The following is a 27,538-nucleotide window of genomic DNA, read 5'->3' as shown; positions in this document are numbered from 1 at the left end:
CAGCTCAAATCCGGTGGGATTTATAAGAGGGGGTGCTTCCTGCCTCCTCCTCCTCTTCCACACACGCACACACACACACACACACACACACACACACACACACACACACACACACACACACACACACACACACACACTCGCACACACACACACACACACACACACACACTCGCACACACACACACACACACACACACACACACACTGTAATGGTGTACAACTGGGCTCTACCAGCTGTTGTGCCTTAGCAGCATGCATTAAAAGAGGATTATTATTTTTATCATACTCGTCCCCCTGGTCTCCACGGAGATAGTCAAAAACAACTCTTGGTGGCTGTAGGAGAGGCAGGCACCGTGGACGAGAGTGGACATCGTCACACGGGATGATGATCAATCTGGATAGGAGAAGTCTGGATGGGTAAATATAGAAAATAACAAGAGTGCCATAGATGCCAGCCAGTGAGTGATCTGTGGGGGGACACAAATAAGTGAGAGGCAGCTGGAGAGGCAGACTGTGTGTGTGTGTGTGTGTGTGTGTGTGTGTGTGTGTGTGTGTGTGTGTGTGTGTGTGTGTGTGTGTGTGTGTGTTTGTGTGTGTGTGTGTGTGCTTCATATGTCAACAAATTTCTTCTTTCGTTTTTACTTCTTTCATGTCTTGCGTCTCACTGTCATCATCTTCTTTTTTTTTTTTTTTACCTTAAATCTTAGATTTCTCCTTTTCCTGATGTTTTATAGTCTCGGTCTCTCAAGCCTTAAATGCTTTCATCAGTGTGTTATGTCATCTTCATACCTACTGTCACCACTAAACTTTTTTTTTTCTTACATCCTCTGTGCATCTTCTATTTGTCTGTCTCACAACTGTATTTCTGCATCTCTATGCTGCTGCCACTTTATTCTGCCTCTCGTCATCTCTCGCCCTCGGCCTCAGGCCACCAGAGAGGTCAATGGACATGAGCACCATGTGACTTTGCAGGGCTGCCCGGTGTCTGTTTGTGGCGTATCGATGTGTGTGAGTGCACGTGCAAAGGGAAAGTATTTGCTTTACTGTCTCTGCGCGTATGGCACAGGCAGAGCTAGAGGGAAAGGCTATGCTGCATGTGCTGCTGGCACAGTAAGAGTGTGTGTGTATGTATTATCGTGAGAGAGGGAGGGAGGGAGGTAAAGGGAGTTGGTGAGAGAGAGAGTGAGCAGAGAGCTTGTATGCGAGGGAGAGAGAGGTAGTGTTTCCCACTCTTCAGACAGGACTGCTCGGAGGCAGAGGGAAAGACTGAAGCTGCTTGTTGAGAGGTAAAACACACTCTGCACTGCATTTACTGAGGAAAGCTTTGTTTTCTCATATACTCACCACATCACTTTTGACCTTTCATTTACTTCATATATTTCTCCTCTCTGTTAAGTAGAAATCTGCCAGCCTTAAAGCCTCTTCGCAGTGTTTGCTCTGACAATGCAGCATGTGATTGTGCATATTATTCAATTAAAGCTGTAGCCAAAGAGCTCTTGCACAACCCAAAAGAGGATTTCATTTACTGTGATTAAGGCAAGTGCAGAGAATGAAGCAGAGACTCCTGCTGTGACCTACAAAAAGTACACAGATTTTAATATTTAATACCAGAGAATTCATAATATTTACTTTTTAATGAGATAGCAGGTTTGCAGATGGTGGAAACTGTACAGCTCCTCTATATGCTACTATACATGCCTGTAAATGTGGAATTTTGCCAAAGTTGTAGCCAAGCGGTGCCAGACTGTTTGTGGGATAGATTATATGTGTATGTCTTTGTCGGCATGTGTGTGTGTGTGTGTGTGCGTGTGTGTGTGTGTGTGTGTGTGTGTGTGTGTGTGTGTGTGAGTGTGTGTGTGTGTGTGTGTGTGTGCATACACCAGTGCCCATCTACTGTGGCTGTACATACAGCTTTTCTTACTTTTAATCAAGATTTATATAACTTGTATCTATCTACTTCAACACTGCGCATACATGTCTGTGTTGTATGATGTGCATAGACAATCATGGGGCACCTGACAGAGACAAATGTTAACCCAGACCCAGTCAGCTGTCCTTTTATCATCTGATGGATCCTAATGTTGCATAGTGAAACACAGATGATCACAGTCTCAGCTCTTACACAACAGCTGTTCTGCTAATGTCCCATGCTGATTTATGAATTGATATGGCATTTACGATGCTATATGGACTAAGTGCTTGTGTAATAAGCAAGTGTTGTACATAATAGTTTGGTGCATTAGTCCTAATTAGTGCCAGTGGAGCTGGAACACATCAACAAAGTTGCCTGCGAAATTGTCATTTTTCATTTACATAAATATATGACATAAACAATCTTGATACAAATCCAGAATAAGTAATGGTGGAACTGTTTCTGAAACACCTCAAACTTTGGCATTTTTGTCCTGACGTTTCTAGATACTTATCATGTGACACATATGCCAATATTGAATATACCTCCAATATGCAAATTTTGATTTATCAATTTAGCTTCGACCAGATTTTTTAAATATTGGGTATCTTGCGCAATATGGCAACAAGTGTCATGTTTTTCAGCCTTTCCCGTTGTTTGTGTCCCACCACAGGAGACCGGGTGGACATGCTGTCCTGTGCTAGCTCTGTGTGTCATTGCACATCAATGCGAAGGTAGAAACAGCTAAGTCGATAGAGATGGAGAACTCAGCAGGAAGGTGCTTGAGGTGGATGTTGTTGATGGAAAGTCCTGTCAGATGAACATCTGTTTAATTTGATCAATGTACTGACATATTGATGTCACATTGTTGTTGCTATTTATAACCATCACCAGCATGATGCACTGTGTACAAAGAATTATCATGGTTAATTCAATTTTACTGCTTTACTTGTCTCATCAATAATAAAATATTATAGGGACAATGCACACACGCACAGTGCTTATATTTACCCATTGCCTTTCATTTCCTGAGAGCATAAGCCAAATGATATGTGCACAGTAAGCCTTGTTTACTATTCTTCTACTAATCATACAGATCCTTTTCCCCCCATAAAGTCTTTATAACAACTTGCTTTGAGGGCATCATTTCTAATACATTTCTTTTGATAGCCTTGTGCTGGATGGATATAGACATTATATCGTGATAAATATATGTGTTACTCTTTATATTATTGGATGCTGGCAAAGCATCCATGAATGTGTGTTGCCATGATCCAGTCACATGAGACACAGAGTTGCAGTACAGATTGATTGCCAGACCTCTTGAAAATGTCATTGCCGCCTCCAGAAAGGCAAGTGGATTTGTGAGATGACTGATGAACAAATAGACAAAATGGGCCTCTAAGTGTTCTGAGGGAGGCATGGTCTAAAATAAAGAGCTCTATCAAAATAGCGCAGTGAAATCTCCACGCTCCGTGTCAGTGGTCAGCATGTTCAGCTGTTGACATCTCTCTCCCATCCAGTGCTCGCTCTCTCTTTCTCTGTCCCTCTCCTCTTTCATCCTTCCCGTCTTCCTGATGCCTTTCCCCCCCCTCTAAGCTCTGTCTCTATCTGCTCTCCCTGGAGAGTTTGTTTTTTGCTTTAAGCCCTCATTCGTGCTTCCTCTTGTTCCCTTCTTTTCTGGGCCTGTTACACAGTGACTTGCCCCGGCTATGCGTGATGCTTATCAAGGTGTCCTTTATCACAGATGTTGTTTATTCAGGGGGAGCACATACTTGTATCTCACGGCAGGGATGGTTGTGGTTATCCTGTCCCCGGGCACTGTAAGCAGAGACACACAGAGTGTGAGGTAGCGGGAGAGGGGAGTGGCAGACTCTAGAGGGTAGGAAATAGAGAAAAGAGGGATCAAAGATGAGATAAAACGGAAGAAAAGGCTAATAATAATAATGAGAGGAGAAAGAGAGGGAAAGCCATACTTTCATGTGAAGCCTCCTAAATCACAGCCACTCCTAATTTTGCCCTCTGGTACCCTGAGTGAAACAGCAAAAAAAAAAAAGAAAGAAAGAAAGAGCCTCAGAGTTTTATTTAGCTTTCAGTGCTCTGGGCTTTCGTGTCGTTTTGTGAGACTATGGAACTTGGAATGAGCTGTGGTTATTTTGCTTTGCCAGTTTCAAATGGGAAAGCTTACTCACTTCTCCCTCTCCAGAGTGTGATGTCAGCTCTGAGTCGACTGTCAGAATGAAACTCGCTCCTCCTGGATGGCGCACCGACGCCCGTGTCTCAAGCACTCACATTTATCTCCCGCTTCCCTGTAACTGACTCAGCTGCTCCCCCAGATCTCTGTGTTGGATTTCCTCCCTGGAATACGAGTGATGATTCAAGATGTGGCAGTGACAGCTTTTAAGGTTCCAGCCAAAGTCACTCTGTTGTGGAGAAGATTAGCAGCCAGGAAGATACTGGCTGTCTGAGAGAAGATCCACTGTTACGCTCTAAAGGTTTCATGTAGATTAATGCTGATTAACGTCATTTTTTTAGTTCATTAGATAGGATGAAAATCTCAGAAAGTAGTGGAAAATTCTGTTTCCTCTGGTCCAGGACGATGGTTTTGGGAAATACATGTATGTGCTTGATACCCCTCTCATATTGACAGATCTCAATATGATGCTTAAGCTTATCCCAAAATCAACCTGCCAGTAACCTTTAACAGCGAAAACATGCCGGGTGAGCTTTGGAGGAGCTGAAAGGAGGACTCTTTAAACTTTAGACAAAGTCAAGCTGGTTGTTTCCTTGTTTCCAGTCTCTGTGCTAAGCTAAGCCAACTGGCTGCTGACAGCAGCTTCATGTATCCAACCCTCAGGAAGTGACAGCTGACCGGCTGCCTGCTCTGTTTCATGGTTCACTTTGCCTTTGTTGCTAGTTTCAGCTTGTCATTTATCTGTTATTCTTTGGACTTTGGACTGCTGGTTGGACAAAACAAATGGGTTAAATAAATGGCTTGACATTGCACATGTATTTGTGTCCCTGCTGAGAGTAACATGTAACTTTTTTTTTGGCTCTCGGGGGCAGCACAAACAAACTGTAAACACAACATTGACACAGCAACACATTATAAGTTGATGTGATGAGCTTGTTAGCAAACAGTTACTTCAGTCACATATTCAGCAGTGACAGAGCAACGTTTATGATTCGGCCAGAGTTGTGCTTATAGCCACATAATGAATGTAAATCAAACATTCACTCTGTTTTAGGTCCGTTTTCATCTAACTCCAGAGGGAAATGTCTTGCTCTCTAGCTGCTCTGTGCTCCATTATGTTAAAAAATGATGCTGTGAGAGCAGTGACAGTGAACCAAACCTTTAAAGTTCAGGCCAGATAGCAAAACAATGAGCTGATGCTCCATAAAGCCAAGAGGAGCTTCAGATTCAAAGGATAATTCTCTGCAGGTTTGTCACTATGAGCGACCTCTTTCACATTTTCACACTTTTGACATTGACAGTGATATCTTGTCATCTAACTCTGGGCAAGAACATGACGAAGCATATTCCCCAGAAGCCAGCGATAACACTGAAGAGCAGCACATTCTCACATTTGAGAAGCTGGGATGAGGGGATGTTTGGCATTTTTGCTTGATAAATAAATGAAAAGTGTTACTTGATGAACAAGGCAAACGGAACCAGTACACAGCTCAGGCATCCAGTCAGTCAGTCCCTGAGGGTGGGGTCGAGTGCTGTCGTTGGCACCTCAGTAAATGCTAGCTGATGAAGAGGACAAACTGAACCAGATGGCTCAGCTCCCGGTGGCTCCAGCGTACAGTCCACATGCATTAATGAAGACCCCGAGGCTGGCAGAGCTACCAAAGACACGTGTATGCACTCTGTGTGTGTGTGTGTGTGTGTGTGTGTGTGTGTGTGTGTGTGTGTGTGTGTGTGTGTGTGTGTGTGTGTGTGTGTGTGTGTGTGTGTGTGTGTGTGTGTGTGTGTGTGTGTGTGAACGTAGGTCGATCAGCACTGACATCCTGTCACAAATTGCTTCCTGTTGACTCTGGTGTCTTCCTCCTCTGCCTTTATGTTGCATGTGTGTGCGCTCTGCCTCTAGGTTCAGCCCTTGTCTTCTTTTGTGTGCATGTGTGTGTTTAGGCATGGGTACACATGTGTATATTGTGTCTGTCTCCAACTGTTCCTTCCTGGAGCCGGCCACTTTATCCACTTAACCACTATTATTAAACCTATTAAGAGGGTTCTACCCTATGGCTGAAACTCCCAGTTCTTTCATTTCCTACTGTCAGTCTTACAACCCCGATTCCAGAAAAGTTGGGTCACTGTGTAAACTGTAAATTAAAACAAAATGCAATCATCTCTAAACAATCTGCGTTTACCGACAGCGGTTTTATGAAGTGTTCCTGAGTCCATGTATTAATATCCTTTATACAATCATGTGTTCACAAAGTGGTGAACCTCTCTCCATCCTCGATACATCCAATCATGATACTATCACCTGTTACCAATGAGCCTGTTTACCTGTGGAATGTTCCAAACATGGAAGCATTCCACATCTTTCCCAGTCTTTAGCTGCTCCTGTCCCAACGTGTTTGAAACTTCCAAATGAGTATGAATCAAAAAGGTCTCCATACATTTATGCACTGGAAAGAACTGATTTTATCTGTGCTGTGGTGAGATGTGAAAGGAAGGCAAAGAAGTCCAGATGTGGATATTACGGTCCAGGATTTTGACAGATAATATCAAGATAACAGAGTGTTAGTATGTTGGCTGTCAGTCCAATAGCAGCCTCCTTCACTCCTCCTTTTACTCATTCCTCCCTGGAATCACGCCTGTGTGTGTTGTGCTCTATTTCTCTAGAGAATAATCAGCTGCCAATTTTTGTTACAAGTCAATCAAGTCATCAGTATTGTATATCTGTACTATCATTATCCCTCTCTGAGAAGCTGCTTGAGGATCATGATACAGGAGCTGCAGCAGCCCCTCACAATGGTAAACTGAACTGATCAGTCACAGTTTCAATGTCATTTCAGCAATATTATGTCGCTGTCGCCGATACGATAGCATGATATGCCAACAACACACACAGCAATTCTGCAGCCACTGAACAAAGATAAAAACAAGTCAACGTGACTGCTAGTGGAAATCAAACACCCATACAATTACATTTCTGTGGGTCCAAAACCTGCTTGACAATCAATTTTAGTGAGCATTAATTGCATTTATTTTTGTCAAAATTAGAGCAGGGTTGGTTTAGAAATTAGTCCTTAAAACCAACATCTACCTGGAAGTTACTACATCAATCTTAAATATTGACTTGTTCTGTCAATGTTAAACTTCCAGTTAGTGCTGCTCTTATTCCTGACGTTGTTTCAGTTGTAGATCACTGTGACTGTCAGGCATTTGACTTTTTAACCTGTTGCTTGACACCTGTCAGCACTGGCCAGCCCTCAGCCACAGAGGGCAGGTCAGCTGTCAATCAATCTCATGGAATAGCTCACAGGTCAAAAGCTGACAGGATGTCACCTGCCGAGGTTTGCAGTCAGAGCTTACAGTTATGCTTTAATACTGAACGCTTGACTCCATTTCTTACTGTGTGTGCTTCATTTTCCATTTGTTAGCCAATGTTATTAGTGCATTTCTTTTTTTATTTCTTACCTTGTTGTTTTCAATCATGAGACTATCAAATGAGACAGAAAAATAGCACAGGTCCTGACATACCAGTTTCTACCAGCTCACTTCGGGGTCAACTGTTATCCTCATAGTGAGTCCAGAGTGGAGGAATGTACAGAAACCTGCACATGTGTGTTTGTATTGTGGCTGTACCCTGTTTGAATGACCTCAGCTTGCCTCACTCTCTTTTTCTGTCCGTGTACGTGTGTTTGTGGTTTTGGCAAGTGACTGCTGGCCAGCTGAGTACGACGACTGCACGCCACATGTAGAGTCTTCCTCCAGTGAACTTTATCCGTCTGTCTCCTCTCCTCCTTCTTTACGAGACATAAAACCCCCACAATCAATCATTTTTATTGAGTACCTCTTACTATGCTGAGCACTTCTGCTTATTCAACTGCTGGGTCAGCACAATAAACACCAGTCAGTTACACAGTATGCAAGAGAAAAATGTCCTCAAGTTCTTTACATATCTGTAAACATGCGTGCAGATGCTCGAAGTAAAGTCTGTCTTTATGTGTATGCATCTGTTGTTGTTGTTGTTATTGTTGTTGTTGTGTGTATGTATGGTGTATGGTGTGTGTGTGTGTGTGTGTGTGTGTGTGTAGGTGTGTGTGTGCGTGTGTGCGTGTGTGTGTGTGTGTGTGCACGCGCGCACACGCACACGCACTGACATCACGAGTGCTTCATGTGGAACAGCCAAATCTGTGCTGACGGCCTCTTCTTCAAAACAGCTGCTGCAGATGACGGAGGGAAAGTGAGAGTGAATCTTACCACCCTCTCCATCAGTTCTTCATCCCTCCCTCCTCATCCCCTCATCCCTCCATCCCTTCATCTGCAGTGATGGAGCAGCACCAAGAGCACTAAGCCAAACACATGACTTGGCATGTGCTGGTTCATTCCATCGTTGTGTGTGTGTGTGTGTGTGTGTGTGTGTGTGTGTGTGAGAGAGAGAGAGAGAGAGAGAGAGAGAGAGAGAGAGAGGGAGAGAGAGAGAGAGAGAGAGAGAGAGAGAGAAAAGGAAGAAAGAAAGAGAGTGGGGGAGGTGGAGAGACAGCGTACCTGCACACACTGGTGTTTTTTTGTTGTTAAATGGCTTGATGCATTTCTCCCCTCTGGATTTTGTGTGTGTGTGTGCACATGGTTATGTGAATGCTGCAAAAACCAAACATGTGCTCATTTTCTTTCAGGTGACTCCCACCTGTACCTCAACACCAGACCTGGTGAGTGTGTTTACATGTACTTGTAGTTTTAGCTTAATATTATGTGATTGGTGCAATCAATGAGTGCAGCTGAGTGACTCTTTCCTAATTGTTTCTCAGAACGGCTCCACTAAATCTATACCACAGAAAAAGAGAGGCTCCATACCAAGGTACCAATAAGCCTAATTCACACATCAATCAACAGAAAATTATATTTGACTAATTAAATGGACACACAAAAATAGAATGTACAGTAAAATAAACAAAATGGGATTTAAGCTTTGAGCGCCTGATGGCTGTTTTGGCTGCATGAAAACAATGAATTCTCACAATATCCAGGGGAACAAGTGAGAAGCAAGTGATGGAGCATGTGATGGAGCGTCACTATGACTTTGATCTCACTTACATCACCGAGAGGATCATCTCTGTTTTCTTCCTGCCGGACCTGGAGGAGGAGCGGTACCGCAGAAACCTGCAGGAAGTGGCTGCCATGCTCAAATCCAAGCACCAAGACAAGTTCTTGGTTAGTCATGACACTGAAAAACCAAAAAAATGAAACCAATGTGGTAATGTGTCTCCTAAAAGGTCTGAATAACAGTGAAAGGTTTGTTTTATTAAAACAAATGAAGAAGGTTTTATTTGCATAGTTGTGTAACAATGCAGAAAGGTTCATTCCTTCTCTGTGATTGATAAAGACGATTAATTGCCATTTCCTGTCCCCTCTGAATGTATTTGCTATGTATTTGATCAGTTTGTGGTTGATGAACTGTGACATCTTCTTATATGTATCTGTCTTTTCCAGCTACTGAATCTATCAGAGAAGAGACATGACATCTCCAGACTTAACCCAAAGGCATGAGTATTTACATCTTCTCAAACTTGATGGACAGTTTGGCACATTAGAAAACCAGACTTCGAAACATCGTTTCTCCTCTGCGGTTCAGGTGCAAGACTACGGCTGGCCAGATCTTCACGCCCCACCCCTGGACAGGATTTGTGCTGTTTGTAAAGCCATGGAGACCTGGCTGACTTCTGACCCCCACAATGTAGTGGTCCTCCACTGCAAGGTAAGCTTAATCTGAATCCACATCTGCTGGCTTTGCTGTGAAAAACAAAAAACAGCTTTTTCACAGTTACTTTCATCTGCGGTCTGACAGGGTAACAAAGGGAAGACAGGGGTCATCGTGGCAGCCTACATGCACTACAGCAAGATATCAGCTGGGTAATCTGCACCATTATTAATCTAACAAGGCACTCCATACACCAACAAGATCAATGATCTGTGCTGAATTCACACCTGCCATCAAGGCTGCATTTCACTCAAGAAAAACTGGATCCCTGCATGCATCACCAGGGTGACACATTTAAAGATATTCAGTTTACTAAGACTACAATGAAAAACAAATGTACTTAAAGGTTTAACCAACTGTCAAGTTTGATGACAATTCATTTTGTGTTTGATCAATTGTCTGATCATTCGTTTCAGTTCTAGATCACTGTCCAAAGTGCATTCATACCTTAAATTTTGTTGTAGAACAGCTTAGATTGGTAACTAAAGTCACCAAAAACAGCCTCATTACCTCCTGAAGAATCACCAGAGCTCCTTTTATTTTAGGTTGCGCTGATCTGTACTAAAGCGTTTATTAACACACTACTGGTTGTGTCCACAGAGCGGACCAGGCTCTCACCACACTAGCAATGAGAAAGTTCTGTGAAGACAAAGTCTCCTCCTCTCTACAGCCCTCTCAGAACAGGTGGAACACTCTCTTTGTATTTCTTCCTTGGCCGTAGATCGCTGCTTGTGCTGCTGCTCTCATCACATCATTTCCTCGCCTCTCTTCTTCAGGTACATCTACTACTTTGGCGGTTTGCTGTCTGGTACCATCAAAATGAACAGCAGTCCTCTGTTCCTCCACCAGGTCCTCATTCCATCGCTGCCAAACTTCCAGGCGGGAGGAGGTCAGTTTTACACCAATTCGTTTTTGATAATATCTTACTGTTTTGTCATGGTGATTCTTATCTTTGAATAGTGAACAGTGAATTTTTTATTGTTTTTCTTCTCAACGTATCTGCAGGTTTCTACCCTTTCCTGAAAATCTACCAGTCTCTACAGTTGGTCTACACCTCAGGCGTCTAGTAAGTGCATGGCCAGTTGTCCAGTTGTACCACTGTGTGTGCAGACAGATGCTTTTCCTCTCCCCGTCCAACTGACAGATGTTGTCTATACTGGCCACCGCCTGTGTTTAGTTGTAGGCTGGTCTGTGCTTATGTTGAAGTTAATGTTGTTTATCACTGTTCTACCCATTTGAGACATGTTTTGACTGGTTTTATGTATGTTATGAGCTGTTGTGGCTGTTTTTTTCATTCTGTGTGTGTGTGTGTGTGTGTGTGTGTGTGTGTGTGTGTGTGTGTGTGTGTGTCCAGTGATCCCCAGAGCTCCAGGGCAAGGAAGCTGTGTGTAACTATGGAGCCAGCGCTATTATTAAAGGGGGACATTATGGTGAGAAATTGTTTATTTTGAACTGCATGTCACTAACTGGAAGCTTTACTATGATTTACATTCTTTGTGTACTCGTCCCTCAGTTGTTTTCATACCTAACTCCTTCCAGTCCTGCTTACTAAACCGCTGTTTTTTGTCTCTTGATGTACTTGATCATTCTGCCTTTAAAAAGTGCTAAATTATTTTTAAATCACTTTAAGCTGCAAATCCTCTGTCGACTGTGAACACGCATGCTTAATTATTGCCTTGCTCTTTCTTGCATGTCTCTTTGAGAGGGTGAAAAAAACATTCAAAGCCCTTAGCGACAAAAGCAGACACATAGGTACTTCATTTATCTCAGAGAACAATTGACTGCCACAGCAGCAACACGCACCAAAGACACACAATCCAACAAAACAGCGCAGTAAAAGAAAGCAAATTCAGATCTGATTTACTATTGCGCCACATTTGTCTGCTAAATCATCAACATTTTGAGACAGTCCATGCGAAATGATCTTTCTCCTGCAGGTGAAGTGTTACCACCGGCGGAGTCGAGCAGCGGAGAGGGAGGTGGTGTTCAGAGTCCAATTCCACACCTGCACTGTTCACGGAGCCCAGCTGTGGTTTGGCAAGACTGAACTGGACCTGGCCTGCACAGGTATATGAACAGAGGCTCAATGGTTTCTTAGGAAATGCATGGAATAGTACGTAGGAGTATTACTCCTCGTGTCTAAGGAAAAGCATAGTACCACATCACTGCTGGGAGGTTGTTTAGACTATACTACACTAAAATTGAATATATTGTAATTGTAAACATATGAATGAATGAATGGAAACGTCCCGCAGTAGATTTCTGTTGCTCCTTCAAAGTAGTTTACATGGTCGTGTAATTCAAGAGTCTCTCATCTTTCAGACCACTGTGGTGTTTTTGTGTATTTTGAGACAAATATCAAATGGCAGTGTCAGTTTAGATGAAACAGAAACACTTGTGCGTGGCTCAGTGAGCAGCGGTCTCATGACAGTTACTCTAAGTGCGACATGCTGACGCAGGCATACAATGTATAAATAATATTACCCACACTCATGCATGAAAGTAAAAAGAAAATTCATTCCAGATGCATTTCTTTGAAGTGTTATGCTCTGATTCCATTATTATACATGTTTCCACTTCACAGATCACTCCTTCTTGTGACTGCTTTTTTTTGTCAGTCTCTGTTGTTACAGAGACGGTCTGGGTATTTCAGTCCTTGCCTTTGTGCTTGCCTTTCTGTAGATGACAGGTTCCCTCCAGATGCTACGGTTGAGTTTATCTTCTCCAATGGACCAGAAAAAATGAAAGGTGAATATTATTAACTGGCTGTCTGTCACGGTATCCTTTGGTGCATGTTGTGCACCTAATCTCTTTCCTTTTACATTTTCATATATATCATATCAAAATGTCTGCTTTCCAAGGTCAGGAATACCGTAAGAACGACGCCTCCATCAAAGTGGACTACAACACCTCAGACCCAGTGGTCAGGTGGGATTCTTATGAGAATTTTAACCTGCACCACCAAGACAGCATGGAAAGTAAGGAATGTACACAATCGCAAGTATAAAACCTAAGCTTTATGTTAGGGGCATCACCACACACTCCCTTTTGTTTCTATCAGATATCTCTCATACGAGGGGCCCTCTGGACGGCAGCCTGTACGCCCAGGTGAGGAAGCGTCGTGGGCCGGGCTCCACTGCCTCAGCAGCATCACCCAACGGGTGCCTCACTAGCAGCCCAACAGTCAAGCCTCAAACTCCCAGCCAGCCCCAGCCTCTCAACTACACCTCTGACTCGGGCCGCTCCTCAGTTCCCTCTGATCAACTAGAAGACACCTCTTCGTCCATAAAAACTGCCAGTCCAGATGGAGTAAAGGAGAAAACAAGAGGGAAAGAAAGGGACAGAGAGACTGCTATTTTAGATGACGGAGACCCGTCAAGTCCTGGGGCTCTGAGGCGAGAACACTCATGTTGTGGTCGAGCAGGTACAAAGTGTGCCGATGTGATGGGATGGGAGAGGGGACAAGAGCCCTGCCTTTCTAACAGTCATTGTCTTGGCCGTTGCAGCAGCATTAAAAAACATCCAAAAAGCCAAACTCTGCCGGCTTTACCATCCAAATCTGTGTCTCCACCTCCTCATTCAACTCACATGGAACTCTGCCATCGACACAGTGCCCATCCTTTACCAGAGTTACCATGGGAACGTCCACCCCCACCTCCACCCCTGCCCTGTCTCCTCAGGCCTTGCTACCCTTACTCCACCCCTGAACGCACGCACCCACACAGCCACACCCTCCCAGCCTCAAACAGACTCTGCACTGGGGAAGAGTGTCACCTCTTCCATTATTCCAGCCACAACCCAGCCACTCATCTCTCCCATCAATCGCTGCCCTCCAGCCCTTACAGGGAAATGTTCTTCAGCTCTCAAACACCATCCTCTGGCTGCTCCTGTCGGGACTGCTCCAGTCGGCAAGAGCACCAATCAGCCTCAGTTAGAACGTTCCACCCACTGCACCCCGACCAATCAGAAAACCCACACTGGTCCCAAGGAGCAGGGGTGCAACGAACAAGAGAGGCACCTCCACTGTGGGAAAGTGAAAATCCATGGGAGATAGCAAGAGAGGCAGAAATCTGGCAGTGCAAATCAGCCATGCCGGCATTTCGCATCTGCCACTCCGCTTTGGATCAGGGTCCAAACCCAGAGCATCCTAGATATGCCATCGGACCTCACCAGGGCTACCCCAGCCCCCAGTCTCTGATGGATGTGCGGGATGGAGCCAGCAGTGGGTACCACACTCCTCCACAGCCCTGCCACTCCTGCCCCTGCTCTCCTTATCAGTCATCCCCAGCAGAGAGCCATGAAAGCCGGGGTTACGCCTCAGGGTATCACTCTGGATCTGCCTCGCCTCTGCCCGCCAGTAGTCCCTCTCCTGGGAGAGGCAGGCTGCCCGAGACCCCCTCTGCATCTAGAACTGAGCATCACAAAGGTGAATGATGGATGCAGTGAGGATTGTTTTTTTCTTTTTACACTTCTGAATGTTGGTTACTTCTTGTATCACTTTTCTTTCTTATTTCCTTGTAATGCCCTCATCTTATCTTGTTTTGTCTCATTTCTCAAAGCGGAAAAGGCTGTGGCTAACGTAGAGGATGACATATCCCAGAGTTCAGAGGGTAAATCGGACACCAATGGCCAGTCCAGCACCCCTGGACTGGACTCTGATCACGATTACACAATCATTGGTGGCAGCAGTCCCACACACACAGAAGACAGGTTGGTAAAACGTTCCTTTTTGACTCTTAATGCTGAAAATAAAATATATCCATGTCTGTAGATAATTATCTTATTTTTACAATATTTTTCCTTAGTGTAACTGCTGATAGCGCTACTCAAAACCAAGAAACCTCTACACAGCTGGAGTCCAACACAAATAGTGGCAAAACTATCACACCAGTACCAAGAGAAACTCAAAGCCAAAGTTCCAACATGTCCATAAACTCCACACAACCATCAAGTGAGAGCTTGAGCTCTGATGGTAGACTTGGGGCTGCCAAGATCACAGGGAGTGCAGGGGGATCTAACCAATTACACAGTTCAAGCTATGCCACGGTCATCATCACTCCAGTCCAAGTGCAGCTGAATGGCTCTGCCCTCCCTGGTGACTCCCCTTCTGACAGCAGCAAAGGTGCATCCATGAACCCTTCTGCCAGTCTAAGTTCTAGCCCTTCCACCACTTCCCCAAATTCCCCTATTGGCTCCCCAGACCTCCAGTCTTCTCCCCAGCGATGCACATCAGCCACAGACGCAGCAGGACAAAGACTGACTCCGGACAGAGACAGCTTAGCCGACACCAAACCACCATCACCTGTGCCCGACGGATATCACACACCAACCTTCCCTTTAGCGTCCTATTACTATCCATTGCTAAATGTCCCTCATGTGCCATACACTGGGTACACTGCAATCACCATCCCCGCTATCCAGCCACCACTCCCCGAGAAGAAACGCCTCTCAACCACACCAGGGTCCCTGAATGGGCACAACTCTCTGCTCCGGGCCTCCTCAGCCCCTTCCCCCACGCACCACGTTACTTTCTCCACCGCTGTGGCAGAGCAGAGACGGGGATCTGCACAACACAGCGGTAGGGAGGAGACAGACATCAGGGTCAATGCAAAGTTTGTCCAGGACAGCTCCAAGTACTGGTACAAACCAGGCATCTCCAGAGACCAAGGTGAGGGTTATAATGAGGGATATGTAGTGTTTGTATTTGTCATTAGCAAACAATCCACACTTCTTCGACCATTAATGATCAGATGATACAGCATTGTGAAACTTGATACATCATAGCAGAAACAGCAGCATGTTGTCATTTTACAGTACACCCCTTTCTCTAATGTGTCTTCTATACTTGTAGCCATAGCTGTTTTGAAGGACAAGGAACCAGGAACCTTCCTGATCAGAGACAGTAACTCCTTCCAGGGGGCCTATGGCCTGGCCCTCAAGGTGGCCACCCCACCTCCTAATGCCAACATTATTGGCAGCAAAGGTATCCATCATGAATGTGTTGTTGATATAAATGAACTGGCTACCAGCTGGCCTTTCTTTGACATTTCATGGGAGGAAAAGCACAGGTGTGAATAATAAATTTAACGATGAGTTCTTCAGTTTCGGGGTCCTGGTGATGTGCATGCCGGCTCGCTGTTCCACTGTCACGGCTTACTAAGACACTTGAATAGAACAGTTAATGTTATTAGTAACACCTGTGCTTTCCGTGCTATGACAAGTCAAGATGTCTGCTGTGAAAAGGGTTTATGGTGGGTGTTTTTCTTGGCACCAGCCAGGTCACATCTCTCTCCCACTTAACAAACTATGCACACGTTTGATGGCAGTATTATCTGCTTCAGCAGCTGATTAATTACATGATTTCCACTCATCCACTAAGCCTATTTTAACAACCAAAATGACTGCTGATTGGTTTGGGGGGGGAAATGCCACCAAATAAGTGTACAAAATCACATTTACATTTTTGTTGCTATAATGAAGAAAAAAAGAATCCATAAACATTTCATACTTGAGCTGAAATTATGTATATATTTTAGTTGACAACAATTGCATCACTTATTATTTACTTTAAGCGTTAATGCAGAATTAAACACTGGTACCAAATGTAAGGCACAGGTACCAAAAAGAACACCAATGCTTATGGTTTCCTGTGTGTGTCTGTTTTTGCTGCCAGAACAATAAATGCTGATCATAGACCATAAGTTTCTATGAATTTCTGATTCACTGTTCATGCATGAGATGAAAAACACAGATGAGGCACAGTTGTGATGATGAAGAAAGGAAGTGACGTTATGGTTCATGACAGGTTTATAGGAATCAGAGTCTCATATTTTTGGTATTTTTCTTCATCCTCACAGAATATGCTCCGCAGCACGACAGTCTGACTTATTTTTCACCCTCCTCTCCCTCCCTTCTCACCCTCCTCTCCTCTCCTCTTCCGCAGGGGATCCTCTGGAACAGCTGGTGAGACACTTCCTCATCGAGACGGGGCCACGGGGAGTGAAGATCAAGGGCTGTCAGAACGAGTCCTACTTCGGTCAGTTATGTGGGCGACACAACTGTCACGATATGTTTCACATATTTAGTTATGTACAAGATACTGAAACGCATTGCCTTAACCTGTTAACTTAGAGAAAGGGTGTGATCTCTTTCCCAGTCCCCTATTTTCTTTCTTTTAATGCCATCTAATCTGCCCTGATCTTAATCTGTGTTGCCTTTTTTCTTTTTCTGTCTCAGGAAGTTTATCTGCTCTGGTGTACCAACATTCAATTACCCCCATCTCTCTGCCATGTGCCCTTCGCGTCCCAGAAAAAGGTCAAACCAGTATCACCACATTTAAATGTCATGATTTTTATTCTCAAATGAAATATCTGCATTTTTAACAAAGACAGATTCAATATGTGAGAGCAACTAAACATGTCAAGGGTTATTACCACAGTCACAGGCTGGATTCTCAATAATTTAAACAGTACTGTTATGTAACTGAAGACTATGATGTTTCAGACCTGGTTGGGGAGCTTCAGGAGATTCAGAGTGCAACAAACACCAGCACAGCGGCTGACCTCCTTAAACAAGGAGCAGGTAACACATGAGCTTGTTTTGTTTTTGGTGATTCTGTTGTTACATGACCTTCCGTGGAGGACCACTCACATGCACTGCAATACTCACCTTTGACCAGTGGAGGCTGCTCAAGCCTCATATTTTCAACACGCTGAGCCAAAGGAGTACACGTTTATGTTAATCTATGTTTTCACATCTCTCTCACAAACAAGCTTGCAACGTGCTCTACCTGAACTCTGTGGAAACCGAATCGTTGACGGGGCCCGAGGCTGTTTCCAAGGCAACCAAGTGTACTTTGGCTCTGAATCCACGCCCGGCGGCCACAGTGGTCCACTTCAAAGTGTCCACTCAGGGCATCACTCTAACCGACAGCAAAAGAAGGTACATCTAAGACACAGCAATCTTACTTCCTAGCAACTTTTTTGATTCAGTGAATGTAACAAACTTTCCAGAAGCTAATGCCAAAGACAAATGAGTCATAATGTTGTCTGTGTCCACACAGGCTGTTCTTCAGGAGACACTACCCCATCAACAGTGTGACTTTCAGCAGTCTCGACCCCCAAGACCAGAGGTTAGAAACAGATATTGAAAGTATGATTTAAATAAAATCTACGTATGCTCGTACATGTTACTGCTGTTTATCTTTAGTGAAGGCAGTAACATCTGTGTGCTTGCTGCTGCTACATGTATTGGCTTATATTTTAGAAATATAAGATCTCTGTGATTTGTACGTGTGCTTTTTTACTGTAAGAGGTGAAAGCAGATTGCTAATCAGTGCCTTGTATGTATAAAACAGTCTCCATGTCTTGTTATTCATGTTTTCCTACATTTTGTCTCTGTGTCTCTACTGTATCTGTATACCCGTGCTTCAGGTGGACTAATTCTGATAGCACGTCAAGCAAGTAAGTGCTTGAGTCATCGTGTGTTTTTCTTTGCCAGTGATATTACCGACTGCTAAAATGTGCTACTTTGCATGGCAACAAATTGCAATCAGATTTGGCACCCTGACTTTAACAGACACAATCTGGTTTCTTTCAGTCAAATAGAATTTGCTGCTCTGTCTCTTGACCTCTCGTGTGTCCTTTTTGCCGCAGGATGTTTGGCTTCGTAGCGAGGCGTACAGGCAGTGCTACAGAGAACGTGTGTCACCTGTTTGCAGAGATGGACCCCGAGCAGCCAGCTGTGGCCATTGTCAACTTCATCAACAAAGTCATGCTGGGACCACAGCTACACAGATGAGAGAGCAGGGGAATGTGAAAACTGTGGACTGTGGGGGATCTGGGGGAGATGTTAATATGATTTTGACATGTGTTTTAATGAAATGTGTGTGTGTGTGTGTGTATCTACATTTCTGCTTGCATTTGTACAGGTTGCACCACTGTGCTTCTGACAGATCAGTGCTCCACAGTACAAAGTATTGTATATATGTGAGTTTCCAACAGTTAGAGGGGAATAGTTCAATATGCCAAAGACTGACCTAACTTTGGTAACCTTTACCGAATGAGATTGGGGGAAAAAAAGTTTTTTGTTTTGTTTGTTCTTTTGCTGTTGATAAAGTCATTTTGTCATCTTGTTTCAAACAGTTCACATAATGTGCTACAAACTTCACAGACTGCGTGAGTGACAATCGGATGGTTCAGGTCTTCAGCAATGTAGGAGAATGTAAGAGTCATGTTTTCAGGTGTAAAGTGGCATAATTACTATTTCAGTCCTTATGGAATGTGAGGAAGTGATTAGATGAAAGAAAGAGGTCGTGTATTTTGATTATTTAAGATGAACGTCTCTGGTGACATTTTAACTTTGTAATAATCAGCATTTTGTTCCCATTACAAATACACCATTAACGTGTGTCTTTGTTGAAGTGATAACCACAGTTGTTGTAGCCTATTATGCTAAACAGAAAACACAGAGACAATTTAACTCTAATTAGCTACGAATTACATAAGCAATTAGAAGGGAAGTCTCCCTTTAAAACAGATTTAACATACGAATTGAAAAGATCATGGACAGAGCATACATGGACGACTTGTCTACGGCTAACAAATAATATAAAGCCTTACTTTGGGAAGTTAAATAATGCTATGGACTCAAAGGACGTCCTCATATGAGAAAATGTACAACGTCTGCAATGTTGGTAATGACATCATTAAAAAGAGCCAGTGCAGATTAGCATTAGCCATATCAGAGATTAGTCTTGGCCCTGGTAGTGTCTGTTTAACTAACCAATATCATCCATTACAACAAATAATGTGTAGGTTATGTTTCAGAGGAGTTTCATTTAAAGCCAAAGACTTTTTTATTGTGTAAAATATTTTGAATGTTTGATTTTTTTTTTAATCAATACATTTTTATTGTTTGATATTTGTGTGTTTTCTATGAACTACAGTATTTAGATGACTTAAGCACAATTGTTATTTTTTCATAAAGGATTTTTATGTAAGAGAAGTAATATATTTTAGTCCTCTGAGGTGACAAGAAGAATGGTATATGTCATAGCTGACAGGAAGTTTCAGTAATAAAATTAAATCAAACACAAGTATATGCTTCATCATTTAAAGGCTTCTTGTGAAATCCATTTTGAAATACGACATCTTATTACTTATTTGCAGACCGAATCATATAGTTTGTTGTTAGTTGCCAAGAGCAGGAAAATGTGGTTAAATCTGATTAAATTTAGTGCAACACTTTGCTTCGTGTATGATTTTCCACATATTTTCAGCTTTTGCATTTACCATTCACCTTTAAACATCACGATTCATGACATAAGCATTCATCCTTTCTTCTTTTTTGAGGTTTTACGCATCCTTAATATTGCATAACTACCTCCTGAATACACTCATCCTTAATGTCTTTTTTAAAAAGTCATGGAAGTAGTTCACTAGATCTTCTGACCTCCGCACTGTCTCCACACTCTAATATACTTACACACTGGCCTTTATCCGGCATGTTTTCTGTAACTGTGTGAGCATCACTTGTCTCTGCATTTTAGGAGGATATGCTGCTCTGCATATTTTCAAACGGTTTTCAACATCAAAAAGCCATTGTCTCTTTATTTACTTGAGCTCTTCTTATCTCATCCTCCAAACACTTCCTCTCCTAAATCTGCTGTGGTACATATCCACTGTGCCTCTTTTCTCAATGAAACACATTAGCCTCTTTCCCCATAATTTACTACATATAACTCATAGATACAATTCTTCTGTCCCCCATTAGTAAGTGTTTCAACATGATTTAACATCCTCCCCTGGTGCAGTTCCACCTGTTTTGGTTACAATTACAGGTTAAAAGGATGAGGTCCCACCGAGATTTGAACTCGGATCGCTGGATTCAAAGTCCAGAGTGCTAACCATTACACCATGGGACCAACTCCATAAAGCCTGGACACAAAAACGTATTTCTAGTGAAACACCACGATGTTGTTGGGCTGATTTCTTATTACATTTGTGAATGTCATATTACTTCTCCGTTTGCCTGACCATAACGGTACGGTATTAGAATGGTTCGACTCTTATTCTGAATAAGTACTAGCCCATATTTCGCCATTACTGGTTAGCTAACTAAAGCTAACATAGCTAACTCTGATAGGCTACCGAAACTCGCTGTGTGATGACAAAACTGCGTCGGAGTATCATATCACAGACTGCTTGTTATTAATACAGGCACCCACCTTTAGGTGCAGACCCCTACCACGTTTGTCTAACCGAGTATGTGTTATCAATTAACATTACTGATGCTACACAGTCACGCCAACTACTCGCGACTGTGGTCTGCTAGCTAGCGTCTTATCCGATTGTGGTTTGTCAAAATAAAAGCTTTGTTTTCAAAATAAAAGTTTACATTACATAAAATGTGTCAAACTAAGGCCATTATTTCTATATGAGTTCAAAGACTAAAACTTATCGTTCAGCCAAATGTTTTGTGGTTTCTTTTTTCTTTCAGCAAGCTGTATACAATTGTGAGCGTCCTCATGCTGAAGGCTGGGGAATAACCCTTTATCTTGTTTTGAACGATTGCATAATTATTAGAAGAGAAAACATAGCTGCCTTTGAAAAATGGCAAGAGTCTCATGATCACTCATGATGAGAACATCAGTACATCTGAATCAGAATAAGAAAGGCTTCAACAATAAGGTGCTTTTAAGTTACTCCTACTGGCCCAATGAGGATGCTAAGTAGCAAAGGGTAAAAGGTTGTTTTTGCTGGTGTGAAAGAGGTTACTTTGAGCATTACACTCAACCAAAACACACAGATTATTATTAGGTCTTCCAAAGAACCTAATGATTAACCAGTTACAGAAGTGTTTTTCCAGCCCAGCTGTTTCACAGGTTCTCTGTCCAACTCTACTCTCGGCACTTAATCCAGTTGACTGGGTTGTCACTTATATAATATAATATAATATAATATAATATAATATAATATAATATAATATAATATAATATAATATAATGAGATCTTCATACTTTTTAATGTTTTGCCTTTGATTCTGAGAAACCATAAAAGCCCCACTTTGGTGTGATTGCTTGGAACTACCTCAGCTGGCTGCATAGAAGTGCATTTCATGGCAGACACTTAGGAATTCATGGTTCACTTCCCCTTTACAATTTTACAATGCAACAAAATAAGATTTAGCACTGTGGTGATGCTGAAGCCAAGGGACCCATGTGCAATAATCTGGTATAGTAATGGTTGATCAGTGGCCATGCTGTCCCACGTCCTACCAGAGGAGGGAACTAGAGGGACTTTACAGACCACGGATGTCTTCTGGTGTAGTCAGATCTCCATATTGCAGCACCCTGCAAGCCTCTTGCGGAAAACAGTGGGACCACAGTATGAGGTTTCAAATTTTTCTGTCTGGGAATGAAAGATCACAGTCTGCCCCACCGCATCACTAAATTTGAGAACTGGCTCACGTAGCAACTGTAATACCTGTTTCTAATAAGTCCTGTTATTTTTGTGCTGTATGAAGTCTAAGAACTGCAGGAGTCCAGGAACAGCTTCCACCCCCTAATGGCTATCTTCTGAGGAATTATAAAAAGAAAAATAACCTTTGATCTCTTAAGTAAATATTTGAAGGAGATAAAGGAATTCCAACAATGCTCAAGACTGTTTGAGTTAAAACTCACGAGCACACGAGGTACTAATACTGAACCATTAGTCACACATTAAAACTACTTCTGTAAATATGTTTATCATTTACTTTACAACTGCTAAAATAATCAAGCTTCTCACATACTTGCTTTTAGAAAAGTTTAAATAAATAATTTGAATTGATATATTATTGTTGCCTTGAAAAGAAAAGCCTGTTTTGATAGACTTCATTACTACACTTATTATTTTGCTGATTTTAATGTTATTAAGCCTTACATCAAGAGTGAAAATAAAGTACATTCATGCACAGTTTTGAGGTTCTTGTACTTGAATATTGAAATTTTGAGAAGCTTGCTTTACTTCACTTTTTTTCAGACTACGATAAACTCCAGTGCCTTTAAATGCTGCATGTTAAACTTAATTAACTGACTGGATCAGCTACAGCATTAAAATAAAATACAGTGCGATAGTACCTTACACTTTAGAACAGTACAGGACAGTGGAAAGCAGAAGAAAGCTGTTATAAAAACTACTGAACAGTCTAAAACCATACATACAGAAAAAAGGGTGATATATTGCACATGGTACAAAAAGTACAACGGAGGCAGCAAAGGCAGGATGTGAGTGGTCTGATGGCATTGAGGACGACGCTGTCCTGAACCTGTTGGCTCTGGATATAATACTCTGGTAATGTTTTCCAGAGGGTAAAATACTGCATAGTTTGCGGCTTGGGATGAGTGTGGTCTTGGATGATTCTGTGAGCTTCATTCAAGTGTCTCCTGTGGTAAATGTCCTGGAGGGTTGGTCGTTTATTGCCTGTGAGAAACTATGCCGTTACATCACCTGCTGCACAGCTTTTTAGTCCGGGGTGGTGCAGCTTGGACACCACACAGTGATGCAGCTGCTACAGACACTCTCGGTGCTGCACATGTAGACGGTGGTGAGGAGCTACGGAGCCATGCTGAAATTTACATGTCAACATTACTCAGCCAGAGGAACTTGAAAGTGCTGATTCTCTCCGCTGAAGGAATATTAATGATAGTTGTGGTGTTTCCTTCTTGTCCACAATTATCTCCTTTGCCTAGCTGTCCTGGCACCATATTTAGGGCTCTCACCTCTCCCTTGTATGCAGACTTCATCTGACTGTTCTGTTTAGAAGTAGCTGGTTAGAAATAAGACTTGCCCCATACCCCTACCCTTTTTTTTTTTTTTTTTTTAACCAAAACCTCATATTTTAAGTATTAAAGTTTAGTTGTTTATATTCTGGATTTATATAAGGAGCCAATTATTCTGGTTCAGCTTATTACTGAAAGCCAGAGATGATTTTCTTTCTTCCTTCACAAAAACTCAGTAAGTGATAATGCTGACGGCTGTGGTGTCATTCTCAACTGTGTGCTGTGCCACACAGTTATGTGTGATCACAGAGTACAGGCATGGGCTTGAGCGCCAAGAAAGAGTGGAGGAAGTGCCAATCTTCATCACCAGTGGAAGGCAATGGCATCCTCAGTTGATCTCTGTACTCTATGCAAACTCTCTCGATTTTGCAAGGGGAGGGAATCCACGTGGGTTTGGCCTGCAGCACGAGGCATGCCTTGGTGACAGGTATAAGTGGAACAGGGTGGTAGTCCCTCAGGCTGGATATCCTGGGTCTCATAGGCACAACATGAATGCATGCTGTACTACACTCAAACATTACAGACTGGAGCAGGCAAAGATTGAGTGCATCCACGAAGACTTCTGCCAGCTGATCGGCACATGCTGTCAGACGCTGGCCAGAGATGCTCTCAGGTGCTTTATGCTTTATGCATTCCGGTTCTGCTTCTTATTGTAATTCTCGAAGCATGTCAAGGGTGTGTTTAGCTTGCATGACATTTAACATTGTTTCTAATTTGTTTTTTCGTTGGAGATGAATCAGTTTACTGTTACTGTTCAGAGGTGGCCTGCATCTTTGCCTCTAACCTGGAGGAAGCCTTTATGACCTAGGTCATTAAATATCATCCCCATGTAAATACCATCTCAAGACTGGGTTATACAGTAGGTGAAGACAACTTGCTTTCATATTTGGCAGCCTAGGACATATTCATGAGTTGGTCGTAAAGAGCGCTTCAACAACTTGGGATGCCCAAAAAAGGGGCTCAGTGACTTGCAAAATACTGTGCTGTCTCTGCTATCATTGGTAGTTATCATACATGGCAGAGATGTGGCTGCATATAATCCTGACAGCTGCTGTGTGTTTTGTATTGTGAAGACTTGGTCTGTGGGAATGTACTTAATGCACCTCGAATATTTGTGTTTCTTCTTTAGTGATGTAGATAAATTGTTAAAATGTAAACATCTGTCTGTGTGTGCTTTTCTCTGATTTAAAAAAACAAGCGTTGTAAAATCTGCTAAGAAATTGTGCTACATTTTAGCACAATTTTATGCAACATGATAGCTTTGCTCCATAACAATCTATCTTTCCTCACATGTCTGTTAACCTGCTGCTGTCTATCACTATTTAGTTTTACAATACATGCACAATACTCACACCTGCGGTCTTGTGTAATTTCACCCTGCACAGTGCCCCACTTCAGCAAATTATTCTCTTTATCATTAATGTTTTAGCTCATTTGGTTCACTGTTTTAGTTCCTCTTCATTTAGTTCAGTTCATCTTGTGGCCAGAATAATAATGTCATAATGCACCATAGTGGACCAATGTTTCAAAAAATGCTTCTCCTCTAAACCTGCAGCCACATTACCTCTTGTATACGCATACTAATATGTGTTCAACTGGTGTTTACACGTCCTATACTTTGTGCTAAAAAGGACAACCTAAAGTCAAATCTGTCTGTCCTTAAGGCATGTGCCGGTATGTGCTCTGCTATGCAAGTTATTTATGTCTCTGCAACAGTGCCACGAATACTAATTCCCATAGTTTTAGTGGGTCGAGTGCTTCTGATTTATGATTTCCACTCTCCTGGTTTCCAGAAAGCAAGCCAGCTCACTGTGAAGGGCCGGAGCATCTGAGGACACAAAATGGCTGGGCCAGGATACATGTCTGACATGGGTGTTGTGGAGCCAAATAAATCCTCGTTAGCTGAACGGCTTGATCCAGTGCTAGTGCCAGACTTGGAGACCGCCCAAGCCACAGGACAAGGATCAACTCTCTGTGAGCATGAACCTAACACCCACACATTTTACTACTGGTTACTGCACATGAATCAACAGTTAACAAGTGTCTGACACATGTCAAAGGTGCTGGAGGGCTCGGGATATGCTGATTCTGAGGTTAAGACAGAATACAAAATTGGGCATAATTACAGCAAGACTGAAGTCAGCGTTGAACTTTGCACATCCGTGCTTGAGTTTTATGGTGTGGCCTTAATTGCTGAGTGGCTTGTACTCTGTAACCACACAGCGGGTACAAAATGTATAACTGTCTAATGTGGAGTGGACTGGAATATTTAGGGAACGTTTGTTGTGAAAATTCTTGTTGTGGATGCAAGGCGGTGCAGGCAGGGGATTTAGAAAGCTGACAAGCAGTGTACAACACACTGTGGATCTAGCACTGTGCTGACTGTTAGATCAATGCAGGGGATAAATGGAGGGCTTGTGAGAGTGCAAAACACCTGATACACATTTGATAAACAGGAGAGCTTGTTCACACATTTTGTAAATTGTGGCAGGCACAATAAACTATGGTTTCAGCTTACATCTTTTTGGTTATTGCTAAAATCTGTTTTTGACATTGACTTGTTATTTTCCATTTCTTTCTTCTTCTTTTTTTTTTTTTTTTTTTTTTTTTTTCAAATTTAAAGACCAACATAAAGATCATTCCTGCGTAACACAAACAGATTAGATAAGAGAGGGAATAGAAATAGCGCAGTAGTAAAATTCTTTGTAAAAGAAAAAATGTATTCGGAAAACCTATTATTTCATACAAAAACACATGGCCCTGTAAAACTGTAAATAATATGTACTGCTTGAAAGGCAGCTTCTGTTAAATCACAAGAAATGTTCAATCATTTGCACAGCCGAGATCTGTATTCACCTTACACCCTGCGCAGGTCAGCCTCGTGTTTTCAGGCTGCAGCAGGAATGAAGAACGATTAGTTGGAAGAGGATATACGGGACCGGATGAGGCCCTCCTCTCTCTTTCCTTCTCCCCTCCGTATCTGTCGCCTTTACCGTGTTTACATTGTAGACACACCCCTGACCTTCACCCAGGCCCCCTCCTCTGTCCCCCACACACGCACACACACACACACGGCACCACTTACACCACATACCAGAGCTCCTATGTGCACACAACCGTGAATGAACAAATGTCATCTAAATAAATAATTGGCTCAAAAATGATTTTAACTTGGTGAAGAACAGAAAATATTTGCCCAGTGTTATCCTGTAGTGGAGTTGTTTAATCGCCTATTTTTAGCACGACCACCTCTCATGCATTGCAAATGTATGGCAAGATCGCCATGCAGCGGAATTGCCTCCCAGCCTACCACGGTACTGCAGAGTAGACACACCCCTCCGACACACACGCCTCACTGGCCACATTTGCAAAGTGTCAAAGAAATAATGAAGGAAAATGGTTAAAATGAAATAGTTTGGACCAGACAGACCCCGTCTTATTAATCCAGCTGCGTGATATCGATGGTGGCGGTGTTGTGACTGATGTAAAATTTAAATGTGGGGCTCAAAGCCTGTAGCTGCAACACAAAGACACTTGGGTGTAAGAGGGAAACACGAGCTCAACACCTATCGCGACACCGCGTCCTATCTAATGTCAGACTCAGCGCGGTTATCCCCACCCCGAGTGCCCGCTGATTCACAGATCAGAAGCGAAACGATGTTGCTTTAAACCTCACGCGGTCAAAGTTGTTTACCTCTTCGTTACCTCTGACGTCACGACACACCCCTGTTTGAGAGGGCGGCTCCACGCCTTATGGGCATCAAAATCGACCAAACAGAGCAGGACTATGCCGAAATATCACCAATCACAACACGGGAGACAAGCCAAGCCCACCTGTGATTGGTCACCGGAGGGGCTGGGGGGGAA

The 27,538-nt window shown here is 42.8% G+C and overlaps 1 protein-coding gene and 1 non-coding gene across 3 annotated transcripts in view; one reads left to right on the top strand and one right to left on the bottom strand.

Annotated features, from left to right (window-relative positions):
* Positions 1–19,937, top strand: part of LOC139329173 (tensin-2-like) — a 28,597-nt gene extending 8,660 nt beyond the window's left edge. The window contains exons 4-27 of one of the 2 annotated variants that reach the window (XM_070959351.1): positions 8,768–8,800; positions 8,900–8,949; positions 9,119–9,302; positions 9,582–9,632; positions 9,724–9,846; positions 9,937–10,001; positions 10,450–10,533; positions 10,626–10,738; positions 10,855–10,915; positions 11,204–11,279; positions 11,787–11,916; positions 12,532–12,597; positions 12,711–12,827; positions 12,911–14,275; positions 14,409–14,559; positions 14,655–15,517; positions 15,701–15,832; positions 16,793–16,885; positions 17,086–17,163; positions 17,353–17,430; positions 17,622–17,790; positions 17,912–17,980; positions 18,282–18,311; positions 18,504–19,937. In XM_070959351.1, the coding sequence (XP_070815452.1) occupies positions 8,768–8,800; positions 8,900–8,949; positions 9,119–9,302; positions 9,582–9,632; positions 9,724–9,846; positions 9,937–10,001; positions 10,450–10,533; positions 10,626–10,738; positions 10,855–10,915; positions 11,204–11,279; positions 11,787–11,916; positions 12,532–12,597; positions 12,711–12,827; positions 12,911–14,275; positions 14,409–14,559; positions 14,655–15,517; positions 15,701–15,832; positions 16,793–16,885; positions 17,086–17,163; positions 17,353–17,430; positions 17,622–17,790; positions 17,912–17,980; positions 18,282–18,311; positions 18,504–18,648 (4,326 nt within the window). In that variant the 3' untranslated portion in view covers positions 18,649–19,937. Of the gene's footprint in view, positions 1–8,767; positions 8,801–8,899; positions 8,950–9,118; positions 9,303–9,581; positions 9,633–9,723; positions 9,847–9,936; positions 10,002–10,449; positions 10,534–10,625; positions 10,739–10,854; positions 10,916–11,203; positions 11,280–11,786; positions 11,917–12,531; positions 12,598–12,710; positions 12,828–12,910; positions 14,276–14,408; positions 14,560–14,654; positions 15,518–15,700; positions 15,833–16,792; positions 16,886–17,085; positions 17,164–17,352; positions 17,431–17,621; positions 17,791–17,911; positions 17,981–18,281; positions 18,312–18,503 lie in introns of those variants that run through there. The other variant, XM_070959350.1, reaches the window with a different exon arrangement.
* Positions 19,938–20,701: 764 nt separating this feature from the next.
* Positions 20,702–20,773, bottom strand: trnaq-uug (transfer RNA glutamine (anticodon UUG)). Its single transcript has one exon. It is a non-coding gene; the product is annotated as a tRNA-Gln (tRNA).
* Between the last annotated feature and the right edge of the window lie 6,765 nt (positions 20,774–27,538).

This window comes from Chaetodon trifascialis, chromosome 3, assembly GCF_039877785.1.
Source record: "Chaetodon trifascialis isolate fChaTrf1 chromosome 3, fChaTrf1.hap1, whole genome shotgun sequence".
Classification (NCBI taxonomy): Eukaryota; Metazoa; Chordata; class Actinopteri; order Chaetodontiformes; family Chaetodontidae; genus Chaetodon; species Chaetodon trifascialis.
The sequence above is the reverse complement of the archived record's forward strand: the minus strand, read 5'-3'. Positions and strand labels throughout refer to the sequence as shown.